The following is a 26737-nucleotide window of genomic DNA, read 5'->3' as shown; positions in this document are numbered from 1 at the left end:
GTATGATTGCAGATGTGCATCCAATAGTTTTAGGGGAGGGTCTACTCTAGTGCTCTCACACAAAACTAGCTACCTGCTGCAGCATTAGTGTAATGCTTTGCTCTGTAGGCTAGCTTGTTGTCATCAAAGCTGCAACCTAGGCTAGGATATAGCCAGGTACATAAATTTTGCTGCAGCTAGATCTACCTATAGCTTCTGTTTAAGCATGGCTGAGCTTTCTCCTACTGGTGATGGAGCTGGTGGTCCTGGACTCAAGACCAAGATAGCTACCACCAGGAAACACTTGAGAAGGGATCAGGCATCCACCAAAACAAAGAGGTCTTCAGTAATGCCGGCAGATGCCATCAAAGAAAGACAAGTAGGTTTCTAATTGAGGAAAATAATGTTTATTTTCTATCTATTCTCAGCAACGTCTGAAAGAAGAGAAGGAAGCAAAAAGAGCAACTCTTGATTCAAGACATCAGTACGTCTTTAGTGTGGTTGCCACAAAACTTTGTCTTGAAGAGAGTCAAGTGGAGGATTTTGTTCTCGAAGGAGATGAAGTGAGAAACTTTGTCAAAGCATAAGTGGGGTGGGGTATTTATTACACAGTTCTAAGATATAGGAGGCAAAAGCTCCGTTGTTATTGACAACCATTGCATTTCCTTCGTATAGGTTCAACAAATAGAAGATTTTTTTGCTCCTAATGGCTCCAAGTGTCTCCTGTTCTTTTACGAAGAAACTACTACAGTGGAGGGAGAGAGTGAGTTTGTCACAGATGCATTCAATGTGGCTGTAATAGTTTTAACCTTAATCTATCAATTATGCATTACAGAAAAAAAGGTGACAAAGAACCTTTACCTGACAGATGGTACCAAAGAGAAATTCCCGGGACTTGGAATCTTCTTTATTCGTACAACGTCTAAAGGTCTTACCACTTCAAATGTGGCCAATGAAACATTCTTTGGGATCCTTGAAGCTAATGGAGGAGGTCTACTTGAAGCTGTAGAATCATTGCTCACCAAGGTGTTCATACCAGCTCTACAGTGCCAAACTAACTGGGGAAACCTCTCGAAGGATGCTAATGGTCATGTAAGAAAAGAAGCTTTCCTCAGCAAACTGTCGTCGTTCGTAGCCGTAATAGCCAATGCACGTGCGAGCATAGCGAATGCTGTGAAGCTGACACCATGCTCTCATCCAGTCCTGGCGGGCATCTCCAGCCCTGCAGAGATCATGGCTGTCGCTGGCCAGCCAGAGACAGTGGAGGCAGCGGAGGACACCACTCTGGTCTGGTGCAAGGAGATCGAGCTCATCCTCACTCAGTCGGAGCAGATGCGTAAGGAGTCTGATAGTGTGGGCCCGAGGGCTGAGCTGGAGCACTGGAAGAAGAGAATGGCCAAGTTTGACTCCCTCACCACTTGTGTAAAGAGCCCTCAATGCAGAGCAGTCATCAGCGTGCTGGTGGCCAGCAAATCCAAAGTCTTGCAGGTAGGTCAGCCCAGCCCCTTTTTCACCTGCCAATAGTCAGGTCAATATCCGTCTCCTAAATGTATGTATCTTACAGAGGTGGAAGGATCAGGACATGACCATCACTGATGTCACAAATGAGGCCAAAGACAACGTCAAGTTCCTGTACACCCTGGAGAAGTATTGTGAGCCTCTCTACAAGTGCAATCCAGTAAGTTCCATAAATACGTTAAGAGCAACCCCTGCTGACTCAGCAATCCCCTCCCCCCAGGTGACAATGTTAGATGCCATTCCGGGACTCATGAACGCCATTCGCATGATCAACAGCTACTCTCGCTACTACAACACATCTGACCGGATGACGGCACTTTTTGTGAAGGTGACGAACCAGATGATTACAGCGTGTAGGGCCCACCTCACGGACAGTGGTTACCACAAAGTGTGGGAGCAGGAAGTGGGTGTGGTTCTTCAGAGGATCTCTGAATGCCTCAAACTCAACGACGAGTACCAGGCGGTCTTCCAGAGGACCAAGGAGACACTCAGGGATCACCCCGACGAAAGGCAGTTTGATTTCTCGGAGATGTACATCTTTGGAAAATTCAACAACTTTGGAAAAAGGTGACACATTGGTACTGCTGTTACCTGCCTGGTTACCATGGAAATACATGTGGGGGACATGTTACAATAACAAGAGCTTTGAGATTCATGATTTGCTAATTTGATTCACGTGTGAGTTCTCATTCTATGAATATTTCTTATACAGGATTGAGAACATGCAAGAATTTTTGCGGATAGCCAGGTCATTTGAAACTCTTGGTCTATCACAGATTGAAGGTATTCAGACATACAACTCCCGCTTTGATCTTCTGGTCACCAACTTGAAGAAGAAGGGATATGACCCTCTCGAACATAGGAAGCCAGACTTTGACATTGACTACTTGGAGTTCAAGGCGCAACTCAAAGACTTTGAGGTCAGATAATAATCTAATAATTATGTAACAATTATCATTCGTGTTTGTAAAAATGGCTAGTCTGTTGTAAATTATCCTCACAACATTTCATGTCTGTATAGCTGGAACTTATAATTATTATATTCTAATGTGCTCGCTTCTAATGTATACGTAGGAGCAACTTCAGATGTTTATGGAGCAGTACTTTGAGAACGCTAAAACAGTGCAGAGAGCTATTGAGTTCACTCAAAGATTTGAGAGGTACTTCACCCACTCACTCTAAATGCAAACAGATCACATAATTATATTGAATGTTTCATCACAATTGTCATACCATTGGCTTTGTTGTATTCAAGGTGGGAGGGAAAGGTTCCCATAGAGTTAAATCTACTGTACAATTTCGAGATACGTATACAAGGCTGAGTGCCCTGTGATAGTGGCTCTTTAAATGTTGGTGCATAATTAAAAGCGTTATAGATAGTTGCTCTTTTTGTATAATAATACTAGGTCTGTCAGAGCAGACAAACAAAACCTGTACTCTAGAGAATAAATTCAAAGAAGCACACATTTAGTGGCACGTACGTATGTGTATCGTACCGTATTAACTACATATTTTGCGAGCATCAAACATGCGAGTTTTGACCGCTTCACAAAAATACATATGCATGCAACACGACGACGAGACCAGTCCAACGCTACATAGAGGAGGGAAATTGATTGTGAAGCAGGTGACATTTTGTACACAAGCACATGAGACATTGATTTATTTGTGCTGAAAATTTAAAACACTTGCCATCCTATATAGACTTCGACTTCCTTGTCTGGACATGATGACCAAGTGGAGGCATGCAATGTCTCTCTTCTTGGACGATCTACAGTTTGTCCAGAACCTGTACTCAGAGAACAAGGAGAATCCGCCGATTTCCCGTAACCTTCCCCCAATCTCTGGCAAGATAGCTTGGGCCCGACAGCTCTATCGGAGGATATCTGGGCCAGTGGAAGTGTTTCAGAAGAACAAGGAGCTGATGGCTCTCCCTGAGACCAAGAAGGCCATTAAGAAGTACAACCGTCTGGCGAGAGTACTCGTCGAGTACGAGCTCATCTTTGTGCAGGTGTGGGGGGGAGATGTAACATTTTACCAAAGTAAAAAGTAAACTAGTTGACTGCATGCAGTGTGCTGACTTAGTTTATTACTAACCCTGTAAATTCACATAATTTAGACGAATGCATTTGTTCAATTCTCACTATATGCTATATACCACAGGCGTGGGGACGTGAGATTGAGGCGGGACGGGCCAGTCTCAACTCAACAGTTCTTGTGCGTCACCCGGAGACTAAGAGCCTCCATGTCAACTTTGATAGGAAGATTCTTGAAGTGATGAGGGAGATAGAGGTACTCACGAAGATGGGGCTCGACTTGCCCACCCAAGCCCGGCCCTTCGCAGCCCAAGAGAAGCAGATGAAGCGAAAGCTGGATATAATCTCGGTTAGTGATCTATTTAGAGCCGAGTTTGCTTGTGCAGGAAGACTTTACCTAATGAGTTTGCAAAGCGGAAGCAGTGGACTAGCTGTGTGTGCTTAGCTTTGAGAATTTCTCATGTGGTTCGTTATGAGTTAGAGCTTGAGTTGTACATGTACATGTATATAGTTTCTCCTTCGTAATAATTAATGATTTCTTCTCCCAGCATTTGGTGTCAGAGATTGCCAGGGTAAGAAGGAAGATACCAGAGATCTTCGAGCCCATGATGGTACCACATCTGGAGCAAATTGACAAGATGATTAGTCCCGGATTAACCATTCTTCGCTGGACCTCACTCAATATTGATGCCTATGTAGACTCTGTGACCACATCGGTGAAATCTTTGGAGCTGCTCATCGACAGAGCCATAGATATTTGGAGTATTCAAATCGAAGGGAACCTAAGTGCCATTCAGAGCACACAACTGTGTGAGCTCCCCGAGAATGAGCCATGGACCATTGAGCAGTTTGTCAACAAGACGCGGGTAAGACTGTATGACAGTATGTATACAGTGCAGGTTAGCTTATCATGGCTATATATATTTTATTATATTTATATACAATTGCAGGTAACTAGAGTACTTTGTAATCAAATTTTACTATAGCCGTCAATTGACCTTTGAAATGGAATTTGTGTCTGTTCCATATTACTATATATGTACTCACGGCTGTGTAGGTACAGTGTTCAAAAATTGCTCCTCAACTGAACACCAGATGTGGGAAAATCGAGACAGCTACTCAAGACCTCATCAAAACACTCCTCCCTGAGGGCATGACCCTTGAAGACATGGCAGCTGCACTAGAACCAAAATCTGGGATAAATACACCCAACAGGATGACCATCGCCTCTCGTCTCTCGATACTAGCAGAGGAAGAAGAGGATTTTAAACCTGGAGAGATCACGCAACAGAGAGAAGCAAAGAAGCGACAAGAACTCTACCAAGAAGCCGAATTTCTTTTGGCACACTTCAATCGAAAGACAATAGACGCTCTGATTCGCTGCACTCGCACCACACTTGAAAATCTCAAGAGAAGAGTCACTTCCCCGTCTGCTCTCAGCTATGGGGACGACGATAGAAACAAAAAACTCGACTCTAGACCAGCATTTAGAGTGAAACTAGTTTTGTCGATACCACAAATTACTCTCAAACCTTCCATTGAGGGGATTCAAAATACAGTCAACACTGTAGTGCAACAGATACTAGCTGTGCATAAAGGAGTGAATCAGTGGAGACAAGTGTCCACTAGTCCTCTTACTGCTCCCAGTTCCTCCAAACTGGCTGCTCAAAGTAAAGTGCTCTCTCCGACAACAGCAGGAGGGCTGGCCCAAGCTTCTGCTGCTGTGTTAGCTATAGCTAATTCATCCGCCGTGCTAGACAAACCACAAGGTGCTCCAAACACTTTCTTTAAAGTTATATCTGAGCACAAGGAAACAGCCAAACTCGTGTCGATGCTTTCTTCTACTATCAGCTCAGCTAAAGGACTTATCAGTCAATCTTTGGATCATTTCAAAGTTTACGAGCATCTTTGGAGCCTGGATCGAGAGGAACACATGAAGACATTTCTCGAGGGTAAACCTGGACTGTCTGAATTTGAGTCGGAGATCAGAAAGTACATGGAACTGGAGGAGATTATAACGGAGGAAGAGGAAGAGCTCACTGTCGGTGCACTCACACTCGATACTGGTGAGTGACTATAGGGTGGATGGGTGCTCAGTAATCCTGTGAGCTTTAATGTACTATTGGCTTTCTAGAAATTGGTTACCATGTGAATTACATAATAAACACGTATGATGTTTGTCATCCAAAAAACTAGTGTACACCGAGGAATAAATTTAAGCCACACATAATTATTATAGTATACGTGCTTCCATGCATTACAAGTTTGACACTTTTTGCCTAAATATATTTATGTATGCGCATAATTCCACACATTGTGAGATGTACTAGCACTTGATTTTTTACTCTCTCCACAGATGATCTTAAGTTGGCGATGGTGGCCGAGGCCAAGGACTGGAAGCTACTCTATGGCCGTAGCATGAACTCCACCTACTCCGAGCTCATGGAGAAAATAATGGAGCAGATAGAGGACCTGTCTAAGCGCTTGTCTCGGAACGTCAAAGATTTGGACGACGTTCGACAAGCCATGGCCGCACTCAAAGAGCTGAGAGAGAAGGAGATCTTTATAGACTCTTCTCTGGATCCTATTGAGGTACGTACATGTTCTGATATCCTCGGAAGTCTTAGGATACTTTTCTTGCAATATCTAAACAGAGAAGAGTAATTAGTCTATTATACCGATTCTATGTGTGCTTTGAGTTTATATTTGCTGAGACATACTTTGCGGTATAGCGTAATAGGCAGGAAGAATTGTTCAAGCAGCGTAATCTCCCTTGAACTGTTCATAATTTGGTCCAAATATTCAATTTGGCATCAGTATATATAGTCTTGTTTTAATAAGGGGATATGAGGGATATGATCGAGCCCCCGCTTGCTTGGATCCACCCCTACCTAAGATAAATGTTAAAACGGTCTGATTGTCCTTGTAGGAATCCTACTCTTTAACGACTAAGTACCAGATTAGTGTATCCAAGGACGACTCTGAGAGGGTGGACTCTCTGAGGTTCTCCTGGGAGAAACTCAACACTTTATCGGTGAGGGGAAGCTGTGTGTGTGTGTGTCGTGCATGTCATGTGACTACATTCTCATTCATACAGACAAAAGCGCAGAATCACCTGATCTCAATTCAGTCCAAGTTTCAGGCTGACCTGCTCAACAAAGTGGGCTCCTTCCAGACAGACACAACGGAGTTCTACGGTGACTATGACACGGTGAGCTTGTGTATACATGCACACACATGCATGTACACATGCCTGTCGTCTTAATATAACAGGCTACTATTACAAGTTCACATCATTATCTTGATTATGTACATCCGTACGAACACATACACTGGCCCTTGATGTTTGCAAAAGGTTTTTCGGCACAATCTAGATTATCAGATTAGCAACACTTTTCTTTTATGGGATCCGTGTATACAATTATACTACTGTACGTACGTCTACTACATTGTGTGTAATTGCAGGAAGGACCAATGGCGGATGGGATTGAGCCAAGAGAGGCCAGTAATCGGGTCGCCATCTACCAGACACGGTTCGACGAGCTCTGGCGCAAGTACCAAATCTACACTGATGGGGAGGAGCTTTTCGGACTGCCTGTTACGGAGTACGAGGATCTCAATAGGATCAAGAAAGAGCTCAACCTTCTTCAGAAGTTGTATGGGCTATTCAACACTGTTATGGACAGTATCGATGGCTACTACGATATTCTGTGGAGTGACGTGGACATTGAGAAGATCAACAATGAACTGTTAGACTTCCAGAACAAGTGAGTGGTGACATCAGTATAATATCAGTTTTTGTTGCATCCATAAGAATTCATACGCGGTAACAGTAGTACATGTATGTTTTTTTATTGATAAACTGTAGATAATGTTTTAGAGGTGTCTATGGGATTTAAAAGCCCAAAGGCACTGATTTAGTATCCCGAGCGTAGCGAGGGTACTACAAGTGGCTGAGGGTTTCTAAATCACATGGACACCAACAAAACAGTGTCTATAATATATACACTAGTGCGCTTGCGCAAACCTTGCCCTCGACTTGACTACAATACAATTACTTGACAACGGGATACTTGGTATACTAAGTAAATTTTAGGTATACTAAGTCTGAGGCACTTTTTCCATGTACTTCCCATGTAGATCTTATCAACTTTAGTGTCTAATAACATTTTCACAATGCATACAGAGGTGCTATGTTGTTTTGAATACAAGCTGTTCTTTTGAGATCTGGGTATACCTGGCATTTAGTTACAATTGGCCTTTCTTTTTCTATTATGGGTGGGTTAATTTTATTAATTCCGTCTACAGGTGCCGTAAGCTCCCTAAGGCTCTGAAGGACTGGCAAGCATTTAACGAGCTCAAAAAGAAGATTGATGATTTCAATGAGACGTGCCCCCTCCTGGAAATGATGGCCAACAAAGCCATGCTGGAGAGACATTGGAAAAGACTGGAGGAGACAACTAGTCACAGTTTTGACGTGGAGTCTGAGTCCTTTCAACTCAGGAATATTATGGAGGCTCCTCTACTGAAGTTCAGAGAAGACATTGAGGTGTGTTTGATGGCAGTGTGATAGGGGTATATTACATACATGTACATTTAGGTATGTTTCTGGGGGTCATTGACGTCAGTTAATTGAGTTTGGGGCGTGTATGTAATTATACACTGTTGGGCTAGCTTGTGAGTTGGGCAGGCTGTCAGTAAAGTGGGAAGGGAGACAATATGTAAATATCTATAGTATACAATTTTTGCATACAATTATGCTATCCACCATGCACCACCCATCCCTCAGGACATCTGTATCAGTGCTACAAAGGAGAAGGACATTGAGATGAAGCTGAAGCAGGTGAAGGCAGACTGGGCAGTGCAAAACCTCTCCTTCTCTGGGTTCAAGACTCGTGGAGAGCTCTTGCTGAGGGGAGAGGACACATCAGAGATCATTGGGCTCATGGAGGATTCTCTTATGGTGCTAGGGTCACTCTCGTCCAATCGCTACAACGTTCCATTCAAGAAGGAGATTCAACTCTGGGTGCAAAAGTTATCAAATTCTACTGAGATTATCGAGAGCTGGTTGATCGTGCAGAACCTGTGGGTGTACCTGGAAGCTGTGTTTGTAGGTGGAGACATCGCCAAACAACTGCCCAAGGTTAGTGCTGTAGCTATTAGTGTGCTTGCTAAAAACATACCACTGCATACTCTTATATCAGTATAGTGTTGTTTCAATCACAACAGTATATACATGTATTGCTTGCATAGTGGTAACACTACTTTCCACTCCATTCCAGGAAGCAAAGCGTTTCCAGAACATTGACAAGTCATGGATCAAAATCATGACAAAGGCTCACGAGAACTCCAACGTGGTGACATGCTGTGTGGGAGATGAGACACTCGGACAGCTGCTGCCCCATCTCCTGGAGCAGCTGGAGCTCTGTCAGAAGTCCCTCACCGGCTACCTCGAGAAGAAGAGACTCGTCTTCCCACGATTCTTCTTTGTCTCAGATCCGGCACTCCTCGAGATCCTCGGACAGGCATCAGACTCTCACACCATACAAGCCCATCTCCTGAGTGTGTTCGATAACACCAAGACAGTGACCTTCCATGAGAAGGAGTACGATAAAATCACACACATCCACTCCAGAGAGCCCGAGACCATCGAGGTGAGCTTACAGATATAATTTTATAGTGTGTGAATACACCATGGGTATAGAAAAATAACTTATACTTTCTACCACAATGTCATATAAAATTTCCTCTATGTAATTTCTGCTAGCTGTAGATCTAGCAATCTCAAACCTCTTCCTTCTGAAGTAATGGCCAAACTTGTTGGGCTGATCCAATCCTGAAGCTTTATCTCTGAAATTTTCTACACACTGTATAATGATTGTGTCTGACAATTTTTTCCGATGAGTTTCCAGTCTTTCATAGCACTACACGAACCTTAATTCTAAACTAGCTATCCCCCATGCAGACCTTTTATTATATACTGAAATGTGCAATTTTACACAGTTTAACAAACAATCTACTCACCTATAATAATGTGTACATGTACACACACACACAGCTGGACAAGCCTGTGGTGGCCCAGGGCAACGTGGAGCATTGGTTGGGTGCTCTGCTTAAGGAGGCTCTACATTCAGTGCACGTGGTGATCAGGAATGCGTCTATTGCTGTCGAGGACCCTAGCTTCGACATGGTGGACTTCCTTGACGTTCAACCAGCTCAGGTGACCAAATAACTAATTAAGCGTATCTCCAATTTTCTGAGAAGTGCATGTGGTCTCGCTATTTGGATTGTACCTTGAGTGGGGCATAATTATACTAAGCCTATCTTACATGTTAAATTAGTATACAAGTACTCACGTGCACGCTATAAAATGATACGTAGCTCTACAGAGTTACCTGCCAGTACATGTAGACTACGTATAATAATATCTACAGCTGACAATAAAGGGTGCTACACATTATAATTATTGTTTATGCAGATCGGAATCTTGGGTATTCAGTTTATTTGGACGAGGGACGCTGAGATTGCCCTGAACAGTGCTCGCTCAGACAAAAAGATTATGGCCAGCACGGATGAGGTATTTCTTGAGATGCTAGTCGCTCTTATTGATGTCACTACTCGGAATCTTACAAAAATATCTCGAAGGAAGTTTGAGACGCTCATTACCATCCATCTTCATCAGAGAGATATCTTCCACGACTTGGTAAGGCTTGTTGTGCAGTAACTAACTATACATACGATTCCAATAATTATGTAGGCAACTAACAAGACATGACCCTGTGCCATGGTATTTTGCTCTTAATAATTGAACAAGAATTTGTACAATGGTATACACTACGTGTACCTTTACAAATGCTTTCGTATGTACGCGTAGCTACGTATAGTAAATACCATCACATGTCGCTACACATATTTATTTCTACACATACATTAATGATATCCATCTTTTCTAGGTTACCTTGAAAATCAAATCAGCAACAGACTTCGACTGGTTGAAACAAAGCAGATTCTATTACAAAGAGGAAAGCAATCAAACCATTATCTCCATCACCGACGTTGACTTCATCTATCAGAACGAGTTTATCGGCTGCACAGAGCGACTTGTCATCACCCCTCTCACTGACAGATGCTACATCACACTGGCCCAGGCTCTCGGGTTCTCAATGGGTGGGGCTCCGGCAGGACCAGCTGGCACTGGCAAGACAGAGACCGTCAAAGATATGGGAAGAGCTCTAGGAAAGTACGTAGTCGTGTTCAACTGCTCCGATCAGATGGATTTCCGAGGGCTGGGCAGGATCTACAAGGGTCTGGCTCAGTCTGGGAGCTGGGGCTGCTTCGACGAATTCAACAGGATAGAGTTACCCGTTCTCTCTGTGGCTGCTCAACAGATTGCAATTATCCTCATGTGTAGGAAGGAACGTAAAGCCGAGTTTGTGTTCATGGACGGAGATGTGGTGACTATGAATCCTGAGTTTGGACTCTTCCTCACTATGGTATGTACAATGTATAATATTATACCATTTGCTCTATACTTATTTTTCTTGTTTCTATGCTTTTTGGTGCTATTTTAGGCCATTTCATTGTGGTTAAATACGTCGCTTTGGTCATTTTAGCCAATTATTTGTGATTGGTGTGAGCCATGCACTAACTACATATAAACTCACTGTCGACCATTAGTATTAACTACAGTAATTGCTATCTTGATTATCTCTCACAGAATCCTGGTTATGCTGGTAGGCAAGAGCTACCTGAGAACCTCAAGATGAATTTCAGACCCATCGCTATGATGGTCCCTGACAGAAAGGTACGTGAAGCTATTTCACAAGCTCAATCAAATTATTTGTCCTGTTCAAAGCTAAATTTCCCTTAAATGAACGTACGTAGTTCTGCATACTAATGTACATACGTATCGCAATGAATTGAAATAGCTACATGTATTATTATCCCTTCACTCTCCCCCATGCAGATCATCATTCGAGTGAAGTTGGCCAGTTGTGGTTTCCTTCAGAACATTGTTCTCTCAGAGAAGTTCTACACTCTCTACAAACTGTGCGAGGACCAGCTCTCCAAACAGGTCCACTACGACTTTGGACTCAGAAACATTCTCTCCGTGCTCAGAACTCTCGGAGCTGCCAAGAGGGCCACCAAAACCGATACTGAACTTACCATTGTAATGAGAGGTCTCAGAGACATGAACCTCTCTAAGCTAGTGGACGAAGACGAGCCTCTCTTCATGTCCCTCATCAACGATCTCTTTCCAGGCATTGAGATAGCCAAAGCTGTGTACGATGACCTGGAGGCGGCCATTGATCAAGAAGTGCGGGAAGCGGGACTCATCAACCACCCATCTTGGACTCTGAAACTCATCCAGCTGTACGAGACACAATCTGTACGTCACGGGTTCATGGTCCTGGGTCCATCGGGCACGGGGAAGACCAAGTGTATTCACATCCTCATGAAGGCTATGACAGACATCGGCGTACCTCACAAGGAGTGGAGAATGAACCCTAAGGCTATCACTGCCTCCGAAATGTTTGGGCGTCTAGACGTGGCCACCAACGACTGGACAGACGGTATTTTCTCAACTCTCTGGAGACGTTCACACAAGTTGAAAAAAGGAGATCATGTTTGGCTAGTTCTGGATGGTCCTGTTGACGCAATTTGGATTGAGAACTTGAACAGTGTACTTGATGACAATAAAACGTTGACTCTGGCCAATGGGGACAGGATTCCCATGTACCCGGACAGCAAAATTGTATTTGAGCCTGATAATGTGGACAATGCATCTCCCGCCACCGTTTCCCGGAATGGAATGGTGTACATGAGCTCGTCTGGTCTGGAATGGAAGCCCATCATGGAGGGGTGGCTTCTACACATGCTGGCGGAGAAGAAGGTTACACAGTCCGAGGCAGACATATTAACAGCTCTTTTTGACGCTTCCTTTCTCGATCTTTACCAGTTTACAAGTGTTAACTGTATAGCAAAGATGAAGCTCCTTCAATGTAATTACATCTACCAAGCGTGTCAGCTCCTGGAAGGCCTTATCCCAACCAAAGCCAAAGATGATAACACCTCACTTCCCAAGTCACATCTAGAGAAGCTGTATATCTTTGCTGTTATGTGGAGCATGGGGGCACTCATTGAACTTGACGACAGAGCCAAGGCGGAGGCATGGCTGAGAGAAACTAAGAAGGACTTGGACCTCCCCGCCTGTACCGAGGGTTCAGGAGATACTATATTTGAGTTTACTGTGGACAAGGACGGGAACTGGGAACATTGGACAACTCATGTTGAGGAGTATGTGTACCCTCACGACAGCACGCCCACTTATGCCTCCATCCTCGTTCCCAATGTGGACAACGTACGAACAGACTTTCTTATTCATACAATCGCCAAACAGGGCAAAGGAGTACTTCTGATTGGAGAGCAGGGGACGGCCAAAACGGTGATCATCAAGGGCTACATGTCCAAATATAACATAGAGGAGCAGATTGGCAAGAACTTGACCTTCTCCTCAGCCACCTCCCCCGGCCACTTCCAGCGAGCCATCGAGAGCTACATTGACAAGAGAGTGGGGACCACGTACGGCCCACCAGCTGGCAAGAAATGTACTGTGTTTATTGACGACGTGAACATGCCGAGAATCAACGAGTGGGGCGATCAGATCACCAACGAAATAGTCCGACAGCTGATGGAAATGAAAGGATTCTACAGTTTGGATAAACCTGGCGATTTCATACACATCCAAGACCTCCAAATCATGGCCGCCATGATTCACCCCGGAGGAGGAAGAAACGATATTCCTCCACGTCTCAAGAGCAAATATGTTGTTTTCAACTGTACCCTTCCTTCAAATGCATCAATTGACAAGATCTTTGGCGTTATTGGTTTAGGTCATTTCTGCAAAGAGCGAGGTTTCAGTGAAGATGTTATCTCAGCTATTGAAAGTTTGGTAGTGTGCACAAGACTACTCTGGCAGGCTACAAAAGTGAAAATGCTTCCGACACCCGCCAAATTTCATTATGTGTTCAATCTCCGAGATCTGTCTCGAATTTGGGAGGGTATGCTTCACGTTGACAAGGATACTATCACAGATAAGAAAGGAGCTTTAGCTCTTTGGAAGAGTGAGTGTACACGTGTGATAGCTGATCGCTTCACGGCGGAGAAGGACAAGGATTGGTTTAATGGTGCTACGTACAGGGCAATTGAGGAACACATGGGACCCGAGGTGAAAGCAATACTTGCTGATGAGCCATACTTTGTGGACTTTCTCAGGTGACTATTCTGTTACTTTTTGCTAACTGCGAACAGTTTCGAATACGTGTTCTTTCCTCCCTGTATGATTACTATAATCAATTACACGTAATTATTTCTTGCGTAGAGATCCTCCTGAGCCCACTGGAGATGAGCCTGAGGACTTTGAGTACGAGGCACCAAAAATATATGAAGCGGTAAATAAGTTTATAGTTTTGCCATAAGCCTTTGTATGGTTTTCCTTAAATATTGTTCTATAATTTGTTGACTGCATGTTTTTTATTGTTTCTGCAGATTCCAGAGTACCAGGAATTACAAGATCGTCTGCATAGCTTCCTCACCCAATACAACGAAACTGTTAGAGGTTCAGCCATGGAATTGGTCTTCTTCAAAGATGCCATGGTCCATCTGATAAAGATTTCTCGCATCATCCGCACGGACAGAGGAGCTGCCCTGCTGGTTGGTGTGGGCGGGTCAGGGAAACAGAGTCTCACTCGATTGGCTTCCTTTATTGCCGGCTACAAGACGTTCCAGATCCAGCTGTCTCGCTCTTACAGTTCCAACAATCTACTGGAAGATCTCAAGGTCCTCTATCGAATTGCGGGAGAGCAGGGGAAGGGAGTAACGTTCCTCTTTACTGACAACGAGATCAAAGATGAAGGGTTCCTCGAGTACATCAACAATGTCCTCTCCTCTGGGGAGGTGTCCAACCTTTTAGCTAAAGATGAAATTGACGAGATCAACGCTTACCTCATCCCCGTCATGAAGAAAGAGTTTCCACGAAGACCACCAACACCTGAAAACCTTTACGACTACTTCCTGTCTCGAGCCAGACAAAACCTCCATATTGTTCTCTGCTTCTCTCCGGTAAGTGTTGTAAAATTTTATTCAAAATCAAACTACTAGCTCACTTTTTAACTAGGTATACGCATACGCATGATTAGCCTCGCGCAGAGTTGTATTTAAGTACAATTTTAGGAGAAAGAAGGAGAGTAGACTGGACTTGCATGCTATAGAGAGTATGATTTGGATATAGTTATGCCTTAGTGCGCATGCGCAAGTGTGTATGTGTGTGTGCATGTGTGTGATTGTCTCTCTAGGATCAATGAAGTGTTAGTAGTTTTTCTTGGATTTTAATTCTTGGATTTGCAAAATAATGCTTTGTTCTCGAGTTATGCCTAGTTTTGCTTACTTGGAATGCCATTGCAGCCTTTTCAGAAGAGTACGTAGCAAAACTTGTACATGTCCACCGAGTGTTGCTACTCTACTTAGTAGCTAGCTCTGCACTAGAACGCTATAGCTATTGGTATAGGTGTGAGAAGAGAGCTGCAAGGTTCTGCTGATGCATGTACATGTGTAATGCAGCCATCAATTTTAGACTTGGACTTTTGGCATCAATCGTTTTAACAACAATCATGGTCGATCATAACCCACTCTTTGAGTTCATTCTGGATTCTGCATGCAGCAAAATTGATTTCATCATTGTATAATCAATGTGTGTATAAAACAGCTTTATGCTACATGTGCAGCTTTATGTTATGTAGCTTTGACACCTCCACCGAGGCATCAGCACCCACGGTGCTTTCATTATGAATAATAATATGTGACATAATTATACATTCTTGGCCGGCTAGAATCTGTCTCTCAAGAACTCTGATTCCAAGAGTAGAGTGTAGTGTTGTTGTTGGCTTTGTTCATGTGAGACTCTTATATAGCTAGCTACAGTAGAGCCGGCCTAAGCTAGCTCCAGCTACGTATATATATGTATAGCTACGTAGCTTTTCTTCTCTGCATAATTATGCCAATAGTAGATCAGTTTGGAGGTAATAAAGATTAACCGAATGTAGCCATCCAATTCCACATTCCTGAAGCGTGACATTCCTGAGCGTGACATACATACATACATACATACAAAGGTTTCTGAGATACGATGCAGTATTAGTTGCCTCGCGCTAAGGCGCTTGGCAATTAATTTCCCCCTGCATTTGTACACATAATAATGATTATGTTCAACTATTACATAGCGTTTATTCTTATTCTGTTTGTCTACTATGTTCATTTTTTTGTTCATACTCTTGAGGAAGTACCCTTATAGGGTTTACTCCTCCTGTACAACCATTGTGGATAAAATAATTACATTTAACAGCTAGCCGTGTTTAATCGGTATTTATGTACTGCTCTTATAGTTTCTCTTGAGATTGCAGCACTATAATTATAAGACTTTCTTTTATGATTTGTTGTATACGTCTGTATTTGATGGCTTGCTTTTGTCTCTTGTGTGTTTGTGTATTGACATGACACCATTCTCTGTGTAGATTGGTGAGAAGTTCCGAAGCCGTGCCCTCAAGTTCCCTGGAGTGTTCAGTGGCTGCACTATGGACTGGTTCAGTCGATGGCCCAAAGACGCTCTCATTGCCGTGGCCCACCATTTTGTTGGCACTTTCGAAATCACATGTACTGATGAAGTCAAAAATGAAGTTGTTCAGACAATGGGTATCGTACAGGACTTTGTTGCCGAGTCATGCCTCAACTATTTTGAAAGATTCCGAAGGTCCACCTACGTCACTCCAAAGTCTTATCTCTCCTTCATCAATGGCTACAAGGGAATCTACCTAGAGCAGAAGAAACACTTGGACCAACTGGCGGAGAGGATGAATACTGGTCTAGACAAACTGCTGGAGGCCAGTAAGAGTGTGGCCGAGCTCTCAAAGGAGCTTGAGGTAAAAGAGAAAGATCTAGTGGTCGCAAATATCGAAGCAGAGAAGGTGCTCAAGGAAGTAACAGTGAAGGCCGAAGCAGCTGAGAAAGTAAAAGCATCTGTTCAGATTGTGAAAGACAGGGCCCAAGGTGTAGCCGATTTAATATCTGCAGACAAAGTCGTGGCAGAAGGTAAACTGGAGGCAGCTAAGCCGGCTCTAGAAGCGGCAGAAGCAGCCCTCAAGACTCTCAAAGCTGCAGACATATCCACTGTTAGGAAACTTGGCAAACCTCCCCACCTGATCATGAGGATCATGGATTGTGTGCTACTGTTATTCCAGAGGAGACTAGACCTTATGGCCCAGGACCCAGAGAGGCCGGGCCCAAAGCCGTCCTGGTCCGATTCTCTAAAGCTGATGGCCCAAACCGGTTTCCTCCAATCTCTCCAGAACTTCCCCAAAGACTCCATCAACGATGAAACGGTAGAGCTGATGGCCCCTTACTTTGACATGGAGGACTACAACCTGGAGACGGCCAAACGAGTGTGTGGCAATGTGGCTGGTCTGTGCTCTTGGACACAAGCCATGGCCGCATTCTTTTCAGTGAACAAGGAGGTGCTCCCCCTGAAAGCCAACTTGGTGATCCAGGAAGGCAAATTTCAAATTGCTCAAGGAGAACTAAACATAGCAAACGCCCAGCTGGCAGAGAAAGAGAAAGAGGTGGCAGAAGTGAGAGCCATGTATGAGGCAGCCATGCGTAAGAAACAGGCACTGCAGGACGATGCAGAGACTTGTAAGAGAAAGATGACAGCGGCATCTGCTCTAATTGAAGGACTGAGTGGAGAGAAAGTGAGGTGGACTGCGGCATGCAAAGAATTCAAGGCGCAGATTAGCAGATTGGTGGGTGACGTCCTCCTGGCCTCTGGTTTCCTCTCATACTGTGGCCCCTTCAACCAAGAGTTCCGAAAGTTGCTGTTGGACTGTTGGAAGAAAGAACTCACCACTCGAAAGATCCCATTCACGGAGAAACTAAATCTCACAGACATGCTTGCTGACTCAACTACTGTGGGAGAATGGAATCTCCAAGGTCTGCCAAATGATGAACTCTCCGTTCAAAATGGCATCATTGTCACCAAAGCAACTCGCTTCCCCCTCCTCATCGACCCTCAAGGCCAGGCCAAGAATTGGATCAAGAACAAAGAAAGTACCCGTTCTCTTCAAACCACCACCCTCAACCACAAGTACTTCCGTGTACACTTGGAGGACTGCCTGTCTTTGGGGAATCCCCTTATCATAGAGGATGTGGAGGAGGATCTTGACCCCTGTCTGGATAATGTCCTGGAGAAGAACTTCATCAAAGCTGGTTCCACCTTCAAGGTCAGTGCATGTATAATTATATATTGGATTGGATTGAATGGTCACATTTTCAGAAAATTATGTCGGAGCCTTGTTTGTGACAATAATTATATGCCTACCCTGAATTGGGGTCAAATTTGGGTGGGTACTTTTATATCAACAGTTATACTATAATTATGTGTACAGGTAAAAGTTGGAGACAAGGAAGTAGATGTAATGAAAGGTTTTGCCGTGTACATCACCACCAAACTACCAAATCCAAAGTATACTCCTGAGGCAAGTTATTAATTCAATACTTCATCAGTACGTTGTATAGCACCATGCAATTTTATGCTATAGACCTAATGCTTTTTCTGAATTGGTGTTTTTCACTAGCTACTATTCTAACCCAGCATGTTCTGTAGAAATATACAAGCATACAAGTACTTATAATATTGATAGTCATGATCTTCACACTTACAGGTGTTTGCAAGGACCTCGATTGTGGATTTCACCGTGACAGTGCGAGGCCTTGAGGACCAGCTGCTGGGTCGTGTAATTGTGGCTGAGAAGGGTGAGCTGGAGTCTGAGAGGGTGAAGTTAATGGAAGAGGTGACGGCCAACAAGAGACAGATGAAGGAGCTTGAGGATAGCCTGCTTTATCGTCTCACCACCACCAAAGGCTCTCTAGTGGACGATGAGTCTCTTATTGACATGCTCCGAACCACTAAGAAAACGGCCGAAGAGGTCACTCATAAGCTAATGGTGGCGGCAGAAACTGAGATCAAGATCAACCTGGCTCGAGAGGAATACCGTCCAGTGGCTGCTCGCGGCTCTGTCCTCTACTTCCTCATCATGGAGATGTCTATGGTCAATGTCATGTATCAGACAGCTTTGCAGCAGTTCTTGGGCATCTTCGATATCTCCATGCAACGTTCTACTAAGTCACCAGTCACAGCCAAGCGTATAGCCAATGTTATCGATTACTTGACTTTTTCAGCGTTCAGCTATTGTGTCAGAGGTCTCTACGAAGAGCACAAGTTCTTGTTCACTCTTCTACTAGCTCTCAAGATTGACATGCAGAAGGCTGCTGTGAAACACAGAGAGTTCCAGACCTTGATCAAGGGTGGTGCTGCCCTCGACCTCAATGCTTGTCCCCCGAAGACGTCCAAGTGGATCACTAATATGGTGTGGCTCAATCTTGTGGAGCTTGCTAAACTGCCTCAGTTCACTGAGATTCTGCATCAGGTATGCTTTATTTTGTGTATACATAGTCGAAAATTTTAACTGGTTGGTTATAGGTTATTTCTTTGATATAATTACGTAGTTTAAGTCTTGTATATGCTAGTACATTTAAGAATCTGTAATACAAAACACATTCCGTCCATCAGTGAATGGGTACATTAAACATGTGTTGTATCTCTGTAGGTTGGTCGCAACGACAAGGGGTGGAAGGGATGGTATGACAACGACCTTCCTGACGAATGTCCCATGCCGGATGGTTACAATGCAGTCTCCACATTCTCTAAGCTTTTGCTCATTAGGTACAGCATATATACTGTACTCTATATTGTTGGCTCAGTTACAGCTGTACATTAATAAGATACCAGCTCAGACAAGGACGTTTTCTACACCTAACTTGATTTTTGATTTTGCAGATTAAGTAGTAAAAACCCTATCATTATGTCCAATTTGCACTGTGTTCTATAGTGCTTGTTTCTCTTTTTGTGTAGGTCATGGTGTCCTGACCGTGTGTTGCCTCAAGCAAGACGCTACATCTCAGAATCTATGGGGGTTAGATTTGCTGAGGGTGTGATCTTGAATCTGGAGGATATGTGGAAAGAATCGACCAAGCGAGTGCCAATGGTCTGTTTTCTTTCTATGGGGTCTGATCCCACCAACGGTATTGACATGATGTCAAGGAAACATAACCTGAGTACGTGCGTGTCACTGTGCATGTACAGTGACATTACTGTGTAGTTTATAGTGCATGGAGTTAACTTAACAGTTGCTGTGTGCTCCTTATTGGGAGTATTTGTCTGCATGCATGTATTTATAATGCTTTATTGCAACTATATTCAGAGGATGTGTTATGATTAAGTTACCTTGTGTACAGCTTTTGGCTCTGTGTCTATGGGTCAAGGTCAAGAGGTTCACGCCAGGAGGCTCATTGGACAATGTCAACTAAATGTGAGTTGGCTAATAGCAGTGCAGTTGTAGCCAGATTGAGTCTGGTACAGAATTTTGCACATGTTATAATTGTTATACAGGCACATGTGGCTCCTATTTAACTAGTACACTGCTTCAGCTGTCTATATATGAATAATTATGTGTTGTCTGATATCTGACAATCATACTTTTGTTTGCTGCAGGGTGGCTGGGCCTTGCTCCAAAACACTCACTTGGCTTTGGACTTCCTAGACGAGCTCCTGGCAACTGTCATAGCGACAGAAAATGTCCACGAGGACTTCAGGCTATGGCTGACATCTGAAGTACACCCGAAATACCCGATCAACCTCCTGCAGGCATCTATCAAGTACACGTTTGAGCCGCCTCAGGGCGTGAAGGCTGGTCTGAAGAGGACATACACCAACACAAGCCAGGAGACTCTGGAGTACTCGAACCTCCCTCAGTGGAAGCCAATGTACTACACTGTGGCCTTCCTCCACACCACGGTCCAGGAGAGACGCAAGTTCGGGCCACTCGGCTGGAACATCCCCTACGAGTACAACCAGGGAGACTTCAACGCCAGCAGCCAGTACGTCATGAACCTCCTAGACGACCTCGACTTAAAGAAGGTGAGTTCCCTACCCTGGCCATTGTCAGGGTGTGAGGGATGTGCCTTGTGTGCCTTCAGGGTGTGTCGTGGGGGGCAGTCCAGTACATGATTGGTGAGATCCAGTACGGAGGCAGAGTGACTGACGACTATGACAAGAGATTACTCAACACTTACGCCAGGGTAAGTGCTCATTCGTGACTCTGATATCTGACCTTTACCCTTTGTGTCCATCCAGCTTTGGTTCAACGAGGGAATGTTCAAGCCATCCTTCATATTCTACAAGGGTTATGGAATCCCTTTGTTCAAGACTGTTAAAGAGTACATTGATTACATTGAGAACCTTCCGCTATCAGATACTCCTGAGATATTCGGACTCCATCCAAATGCTGACATCACGTATGTAATTATCCGAGAAGCGATATCTTTTTGGAATGGTAGAGCTTACGTTTGCTGCATTACTGCAGAGTTTGGCTGTGTATAACAAATAATCTAGAACTAAACCTTTACAAGTGATTTGAAATATCTCTACTGCATGAAACAACCTCATGATATTTCAGTAGATGCTGTCCTGACCGTATACCATGACCTCCTTTGTTATACTTGTATATGTAGGTACCAGAACAACACAGTAAAGAGTTCCATGGACACGATCCTCTCCATCCAGCCCAAAGACAGTGCCGGGGGTGAGGGAGAGACAAGAGAGAGTGTGGTGTACAAACAGGCCGGGGAGATGCTCGAGAAGCTACCCTCAGATTATATCCCCCACGAAGTAAGGGCCAGGCTCAACAAGATGGGTGCCATTGCTCCAATGAATATCTTCCTGAGACAAGAGATTGATCGCATGCAACGTGTCGTTGCTGCTGTACGTAGTACACTCCAAGATCTACAGTTGGCTATTGATGGAACCATTATTATGAGCGAGGTAACTTACTTTTACCAGTTTGTGTTGGGGAACATAATGTTCTCATTGATTACCATGCATGTGCTACAGATGTAAAATAAAAAATGTTGACTTCATCACAGAACCTACAAGATGCTCTTGATTGTATCTATGATGCAAAAGTACCAGGCACTTGGTCTAGAGTAAGTGCTAGTCTATGATTGGAATATACTAAAATTGACATTTCAACCAATTATTTCCACAGATATCTTGGGACTCATCAACGATTGGTTTCTGGTACACTGAACTACTGGAGAGAGACAGTCAGTTCCGAACCTGGGTGTTTGAGGGGAGACCTGTCTCCTTCTGGATGACTGGCTTCTTCAACCCGCAAGGCTTTGTGACAGCCATGAGACAAGAGGTGACCAGGGCTCACAAGGGCTGGGCTCTGGACAGCGTCATAGTCCACAACGAAATGACTAAGTTAGGCAAGGAAGACATCACTGCTGCCCCAGAAGAAGGGGTCTACGTGTACGGGTTGTTCCTGGATGGAGCTGGCTGGGACAAGAAAAATAGTCGACTGGTCGATCCCACACCTAAAGTGCTCTTCATTCAAATCCCAGTGGTGCACATATTTGCCGTCAACCTCAAGGGATTTTCGCTAGACCCGAAACTGTACATATGTCCAGTGTACAAGAAACCTCGTCGCACTGACCTCACGTACATCACCTACCTTAGCCTGAGGAGCAATCAACATCCCGATCACTGGATCATGAGAGGAGTAGCACTCCTCTGTGACACTAAGTAATTATACATTATGAGCCAGTAGAGCTTAGCTATAATTTATCAGTTGTTATTTTTATGACATAATGACGTTTGCCTTGTGCATAGTATACCGTACGTACTATAATGGACGTAACTAATTATTTGTACACTTCATTATTTATTTTACTTTTATACTATTTTACTTTTATACTATGTTGCATAGTAGATCTAGTCTGGGGGCCAGACCTTTTCTCAAGAGGCGGGAGGGGCCGGGGGGAAGAGAGAAAGAGCTAATCCTAGCTCTCTTGATTTTGCCCCCGAGCTATTAGGTCTGGCCCCCAGGCTAGTTGCATAGTAGTCTCATGAATTAGCCGCCGTTCCTTTTGCATAGTAAGTGCAATTGCTTCCAAAAAAACCGCGGCTTAAATAATTATTGTGCGGCCTGAAATCGAGTATCGTTGCCATAGTAGCCAAGCTTTGAAGAGACAAGTTGAGTGGACATGTCTTCCAAGCCACTCCTTTCTTTTCTAAACACTGGCTTAACACAGCAACTACGACACCTACAAGCTTGCTGTGATGAAGGCCTACCTTTGAGCTATGATGACTGTATTAAGGATGTCAATATTGCTGACAGGCTGCTGGCACTACAACAATTTGGAGCTGAAGGAGAGCCAAAGGAGTTTTTGAAAGATGGAGAACGAATTTATTGCCTGGAAATAGTGAAAAATGTTCTTTTGACTCAGTTTGAGCTTCTCTGTATATCTAATGAGCTTGAGAACAATGTCGAAAACTCTTTCAGTGAGTGTAAAAAGATTTGTCAACTGATGGAGCATTGTACCAGTCTGCTTTGCTCCCATTGTGATCAGCACAACAGCAAATCTAGCAGACGACCAACTTTCAAGCCGGACTTTTGTGATTTTGCAAAAAGGATTATTCAATCACGCTGTAAGCTTATATCGCAGGCAATCCTCCATCATCCGTCCAAGTCTACTCTATTACATCTTGCTAAATTCGAGTCTGTACTCATTCGAGCGTTGCTAGGGATATTTGCTACCTACACATCCTTATTGCATTCTCCTAATACCAAGCACACACCAAAAATGATGTATGTGTCAGAAGAAATGTTCGCTCTGGCCCATGGACAGGAGAAGCTCACATGGATGGACTGTCTGATTCCAGGTCAGTGTGTTATGGTTGCTCATAAGGTACGTAAAATAAACTTTTCAGATTAAAAAACATTTCTTGACCAGATAATAATCCAATAAATGAATTTAGTTGATTGGTTAAACCTTTGCCCTACTGACCGTTAATTATGGTTTGATTAGATTTATATATCTTGCTATTTACGGTGTATATTACACAGGGTAAGATGGTGCATGTTATCTTTGAACTGAAAAATGTATAGTTGTGTGCGTGCAAGGCTGTGTGCGTGCAAGGCTATGGCCATGGCCAGCTTCATTTGAACTTTGAACACTCTCCCACTGCAGGAGCCCAGTCTGAGGGATTGAGGCTAGCTGGCCTGGAGCTGACTGGGAGGGTGTGGGGTGAGGTGGCCCGTCGTATGGTGGAGGCCTTGCAGCCAGTACTGCCTGATGATTGGGCCATGACTGAGTTGGTACCGCTTTTGGAGGGACTACAGAAAGAGGAAGGTGAGAAGATTTTTCAACTCTACTCAGAGTGTGTATTATAATGTACTATTTGCATCTTACTGTTTTGGCCTTGCAGGTATACGTAATTATTGCATACATGTAGTAGTTGAAGTGTTACTCTTCACAAGGGTGTGCATGTGTTGTATACTCCGAGTTGTGCATTAATGACTGTACAATGTACAGTGATGTACCTTATACATGTATTAGAAGGATTTCTGAAGACACACTGTGTTTTTTCTTTGTTAGACCTGCAACCATACTCCCCTGTGGTAAAGTGTCTTTGGTATGTAACCGCTTCACTACGACAGCAAGTCTGCCTCTTGCAGTGGGACTCAGGTAAATTTCTGTACTATGTATGGTTGGTTGCATATACTCATAAGTACACAGTATGCAATGTCGATGACAAAAAATGATAATCCGCTTGTTTGTAGGTTTCCAGTCTCTACTTGTGGCAATGCCTGTGGATCTGAGAAGAGGATTCAAGTCTCATACAAACGAGCAGAAAACAACAAAATCCACATCTCTAGTCACCCACTCTGTGTTTATCCCTCTCACCGACTTTATGCAATCCCCTGACACCTTTCCTCGAATTGAAGCCTCTAATACCCCCGGCTCTGTAGCTCAGCATCTGGACAACGTTCGATTATCACAACCCATAGTCGCGGCAATGGAAGTGACCCTACGGAAGTTTTCGACGTTTCTCTCTCAAGGGATGAAAAGTTGTTTGGTTAATTGGAATCTGCGCGGACTGGGACAGGGTTTGTTTGTAGATTCCCCAGCCGTAAGAAAGGTAGCTGCTTTAGGGGAGTATCAGTTGAGAGTGGCTGCTCCTTTGTTTGTGTTTCCCCCGGCTATGGGACCACACCTCATTGAGAGTACCAGCAGACAGAGATACTCCCTACTCTATAGCAGCTTCAAGACACTGCAGGTAATTCATTATATAAACGTTTGTGTAATGGTATGTTCATTGTGGTCTTACTTTGAATGTGTTCCAATAAAGTAGCAATCTTTTATTGAACGCTTTGAATCTTTAACGTACTACCACTATAATGATATTCTAATTGCATAACACTCAAATTATATTCCAGTCACTCAATGAATATCACAGAAATAGTATCACCTACACAATTTGTTTTCTCTATTGCAGGAATCCAGTGATGAGCTATGTGTGTACATGACCAGGGTCTGGGGTCAGCAATGTGCCCAAGTACTGCAGACTGTGTTCCCCTCCCAGAAGGCGTGGAGAAATACAGCCAGGAAAAGTAAGTTAAAGTGTAGCACTGTACAAGGTTTTTGTTATTGGAAAAGCAATTTGAGTACAAAAACCTTCTGTTGCGCATACGCTTATAATAATTATATCAAGATACGCTTATAATCGAGTAAGTGCTAACAAGAGTATAATTATAATAGAGAGAGAGTATCGAACGTAGGCATACTACGCATCAGATGTACATGTATGCGGAGAGTAACGTGACTTTCTGTATCCTGTCATGGGCTTGGAATTTGCACACTGACCAATCCAAGTGTGGGTGATGTAATCCACTTTTTGTGTCAAGCTTGTGACAAATACAGGAAGTCACGTTACTCTCCGCATACATCTGGTACACAGTATGCCTACATTCTCTCTATTATATACATGTACTCTTGGCACTACAAATAACAGCTTCTACGTTAGGGTGTAGAACAAAATTATGCATCAATATACAGTGTAGCACTTCAATGTGCTGTTACATGTATCAGAATCAAATTTACCACTTTACTCTCATACACTGTAGGTGGAGTACAGCAACCAGCCAATGCTAGCAGCTACACTGAGGTGATCATTGAGCAGCTCCTCTCCCCTGTGCTGGAGGCGTGTCTGTCCCTGCCCCCTAGAGCACAGAGTGGTCTCGCTGCACTGTGTCTGAGTGTGGTCCTCCTGGAACTGAGGAAGGTCATTCTGGACACTGAGAGGGTATACAGGTGAGATAATAGTGTGTTTCAGCAGTGAAAGAGGTTTACAATCCTTTCGTAAATATAAGCAAAAATGCTACTCTAATTGTGTTGAATAAGTGTACAGAGTAGTAGTGCATGGTGTAACTGGTGTTATCTCTGACGGTACAATTAAGGTTTGCAATCGTGTCTTACATAAAATTTAATATGTGTTATGATAATGTATGTGTATACAGCGAAAAATAACATTATAGGTAATTTATTTGTACATGATGACTCGTTCTTATTCCAAATACTTAATGGATTATTACCTAGCTGTACGGTGTCCCCCTCACACACATTCCTGCATCAGACGTGCATGTATGTGTATATACAGGCACTTATGGTCCCCCCAATGTACACACACCACAGACCGTCGGCAGGGAGACAGCTGCTCACAGATTACCGCCACCTCATCGTTTGGCTCACATCCAACTCTCAGTCACTGTCCAAAGAGGCCTCTCACACGATCTCCTCTCTCCCCCTCATCAATGAGCTAGAGCACGGTCTACTGGTGGTGTGTGGCACTGCTGGGGTATCACAGGAAGGGGGTGTGGCACTCAGCTCACTACTACACTGTACACACCTACCATTGCTCAAGGAAATGGCCTGGTTGAACAAAGAGGACTGGACTAAAGCTTTAGCAGTTTGAGTATTTCATAATTATAACACGTATAGTTTTATATTTCCAATCTGTGCTTTATATACAATTATACATATTTTTACATTTTTGCTTTCCATGCATGCAATTAAACATGTCTTTTACATAACAATGTCAATCACAATAATTATGTACTTGCATGTATAATTATATGAAGCATTATAATTATACAGTGCATGGAACCCCTATAGCTCTATAACGGACACTTTTATAA

At 43.6% G+C, this 26737-nt stretch overlaps 2 protein-coding genes across 3 annotated transcripts; both read left to right on the top strand.

Annotated features, from left to right (window-relative positions):
• The first annotated feature begins 24 nt into the window (after positions 1 to 24).
• LOC135345016 (dynein axonemal heavy chain 5-like) lies at positions 25 to 22450 on the top strand. Of its 2 annotated transcripts, XM_064542333.1 has the most exons (38): positions 25 to 358; positions 408 to 542; positions 655 to 742; positions 815 to 1467; positions 1544 to 1657; positions 1718 to 2064; positions 2210 to 2417; positions 2572 to 2657; positions 3202 to 3508; positions 3661 to 3882; positions 4082 to 4399; positions 4591 to 5599; positions 5890 to 6125; positions 6463 to 6567; positions 6631 to 6744; positions 6999 to 7300; positions 7842 to 8082; positions 8323 to 8676; positions 8816 to 9187; positions 9592 to 9753; positions 10012 to 10236; positions 10487 to 11026; positions 11251 to 11337; positions 11500 to 13808; positions 13915 to 13984; positions 14082 to 14654; positions 16103 to 17860; positions 18026 to 18115; positions 18302 to 19066; positions 19247 to 19362; positions 19552 to 19754; positions 19935 to 20008; positions 20191 to 20616; positions 20676 to 20777; positions 20833 to 20993; positions 21210 to 21519; positions 21621 to 21680; positions 21743 to 22450. In XM_064542333.1, exons 1-38 carry the CDS (start codon positions 206 to 208, stop codon positions 22283 to 22285), a joined length of 13938 nt encoding a protein of 4645 aa, XP_064398403.1. In that variant the 5' UTR covers positions 25 to 205; the 3' UTR covers positions 22286 to 22450. The 2 variants fall into 2 exon arrangements, with proteins under 2 accessions (XP_064398403.1, XP_064398401.1); XM_064542331.1 differs by having other exon boundaries at positions 655 to 1467.
• A 112-nt stretch (positions 22451 to 22562) lies between these two features.
• On the top strand, positions 22563 to 26650 carry LOC135345017 (uncharacterized). The gene is made up of 7 exons (XM_064542334.1): positions 22563 to 23421; positions 23730 to 23891; positions 24138 to 24227; positions 24323 to 24819; positions 25039 to 25153; positions 25667 to 25853; positions 26235 to 26650. Exons 1-7 carry the CDS (start codon positions 22743 to 22745, stop codon positions 26512 to 26514), a joined length of 2010 nt encoding a protein of 669 aa, XP_064398404.1. The 5' UTR covers positions 22563 to 22742; the 3' UTR covers positions 26515 to 26650.
• The last annotated feature ends 87 nt before the right edge of the window (positions 26651 to 26737 follow it).

The sequence above is a fragment of the Halichondria panicea genome, chromosome 12 (assembly GCF_963675165.1).
Source record: "Halichondria panicea chromosome 12, odHalPani1.1, whole genome shotgun sequence".
NCBI lineage: Eukaryota > Metazoa > Porifera > Demospongiae > Suberitida > Halichondriidae > Halichondria > Halichondria panicea.
This window is presented reverse-complemented; position numbering and strand designations above follow the sequence as displayed.

Coding starts and splice junctions, on each gene's coding strand:
- LOC135345016 (XM_064542331.1), top strand. CDS start 206: ATGGCTGAGCTTTCTCCTACTGGTGATGGAGCTGGTGGTCCTGGACTC. Junction 2,065..2,209: donor TTCAACAACTTTGGAAAAAG/GTGACACATTGG, acceptor TTTCTTATACAG/GATTGAGAACATGCAAGAAT. Junction 21,520..21,620: donor GAACCATTATTATGAGCGAG/GTAACTTACTTT, acceptor ACTTCATCACAG/AACCTACAAGATGCTCTTGA.
- LOC135345017 (XM_064542334.1), top strand. CDS start 22,743: ATGTCTTCCAAGCCACTCCTTTCTTTTCTAAACACTGGCTTAACACAG. Junction 23,422..23,729: donor GATGGACTGTCTGATTCCAG/GTCAGTGTGTTA, acceptor CTCCCACTGCAG/GAGCCCAGTCTGAGGGATTG. Junction 24,820..25,038: donor GCAGCTTCAAGACACTGCAG/GTAATTCATTAT, acceptor TCTCTATTGCAG/GAATCCAGTGATGAGCTATG.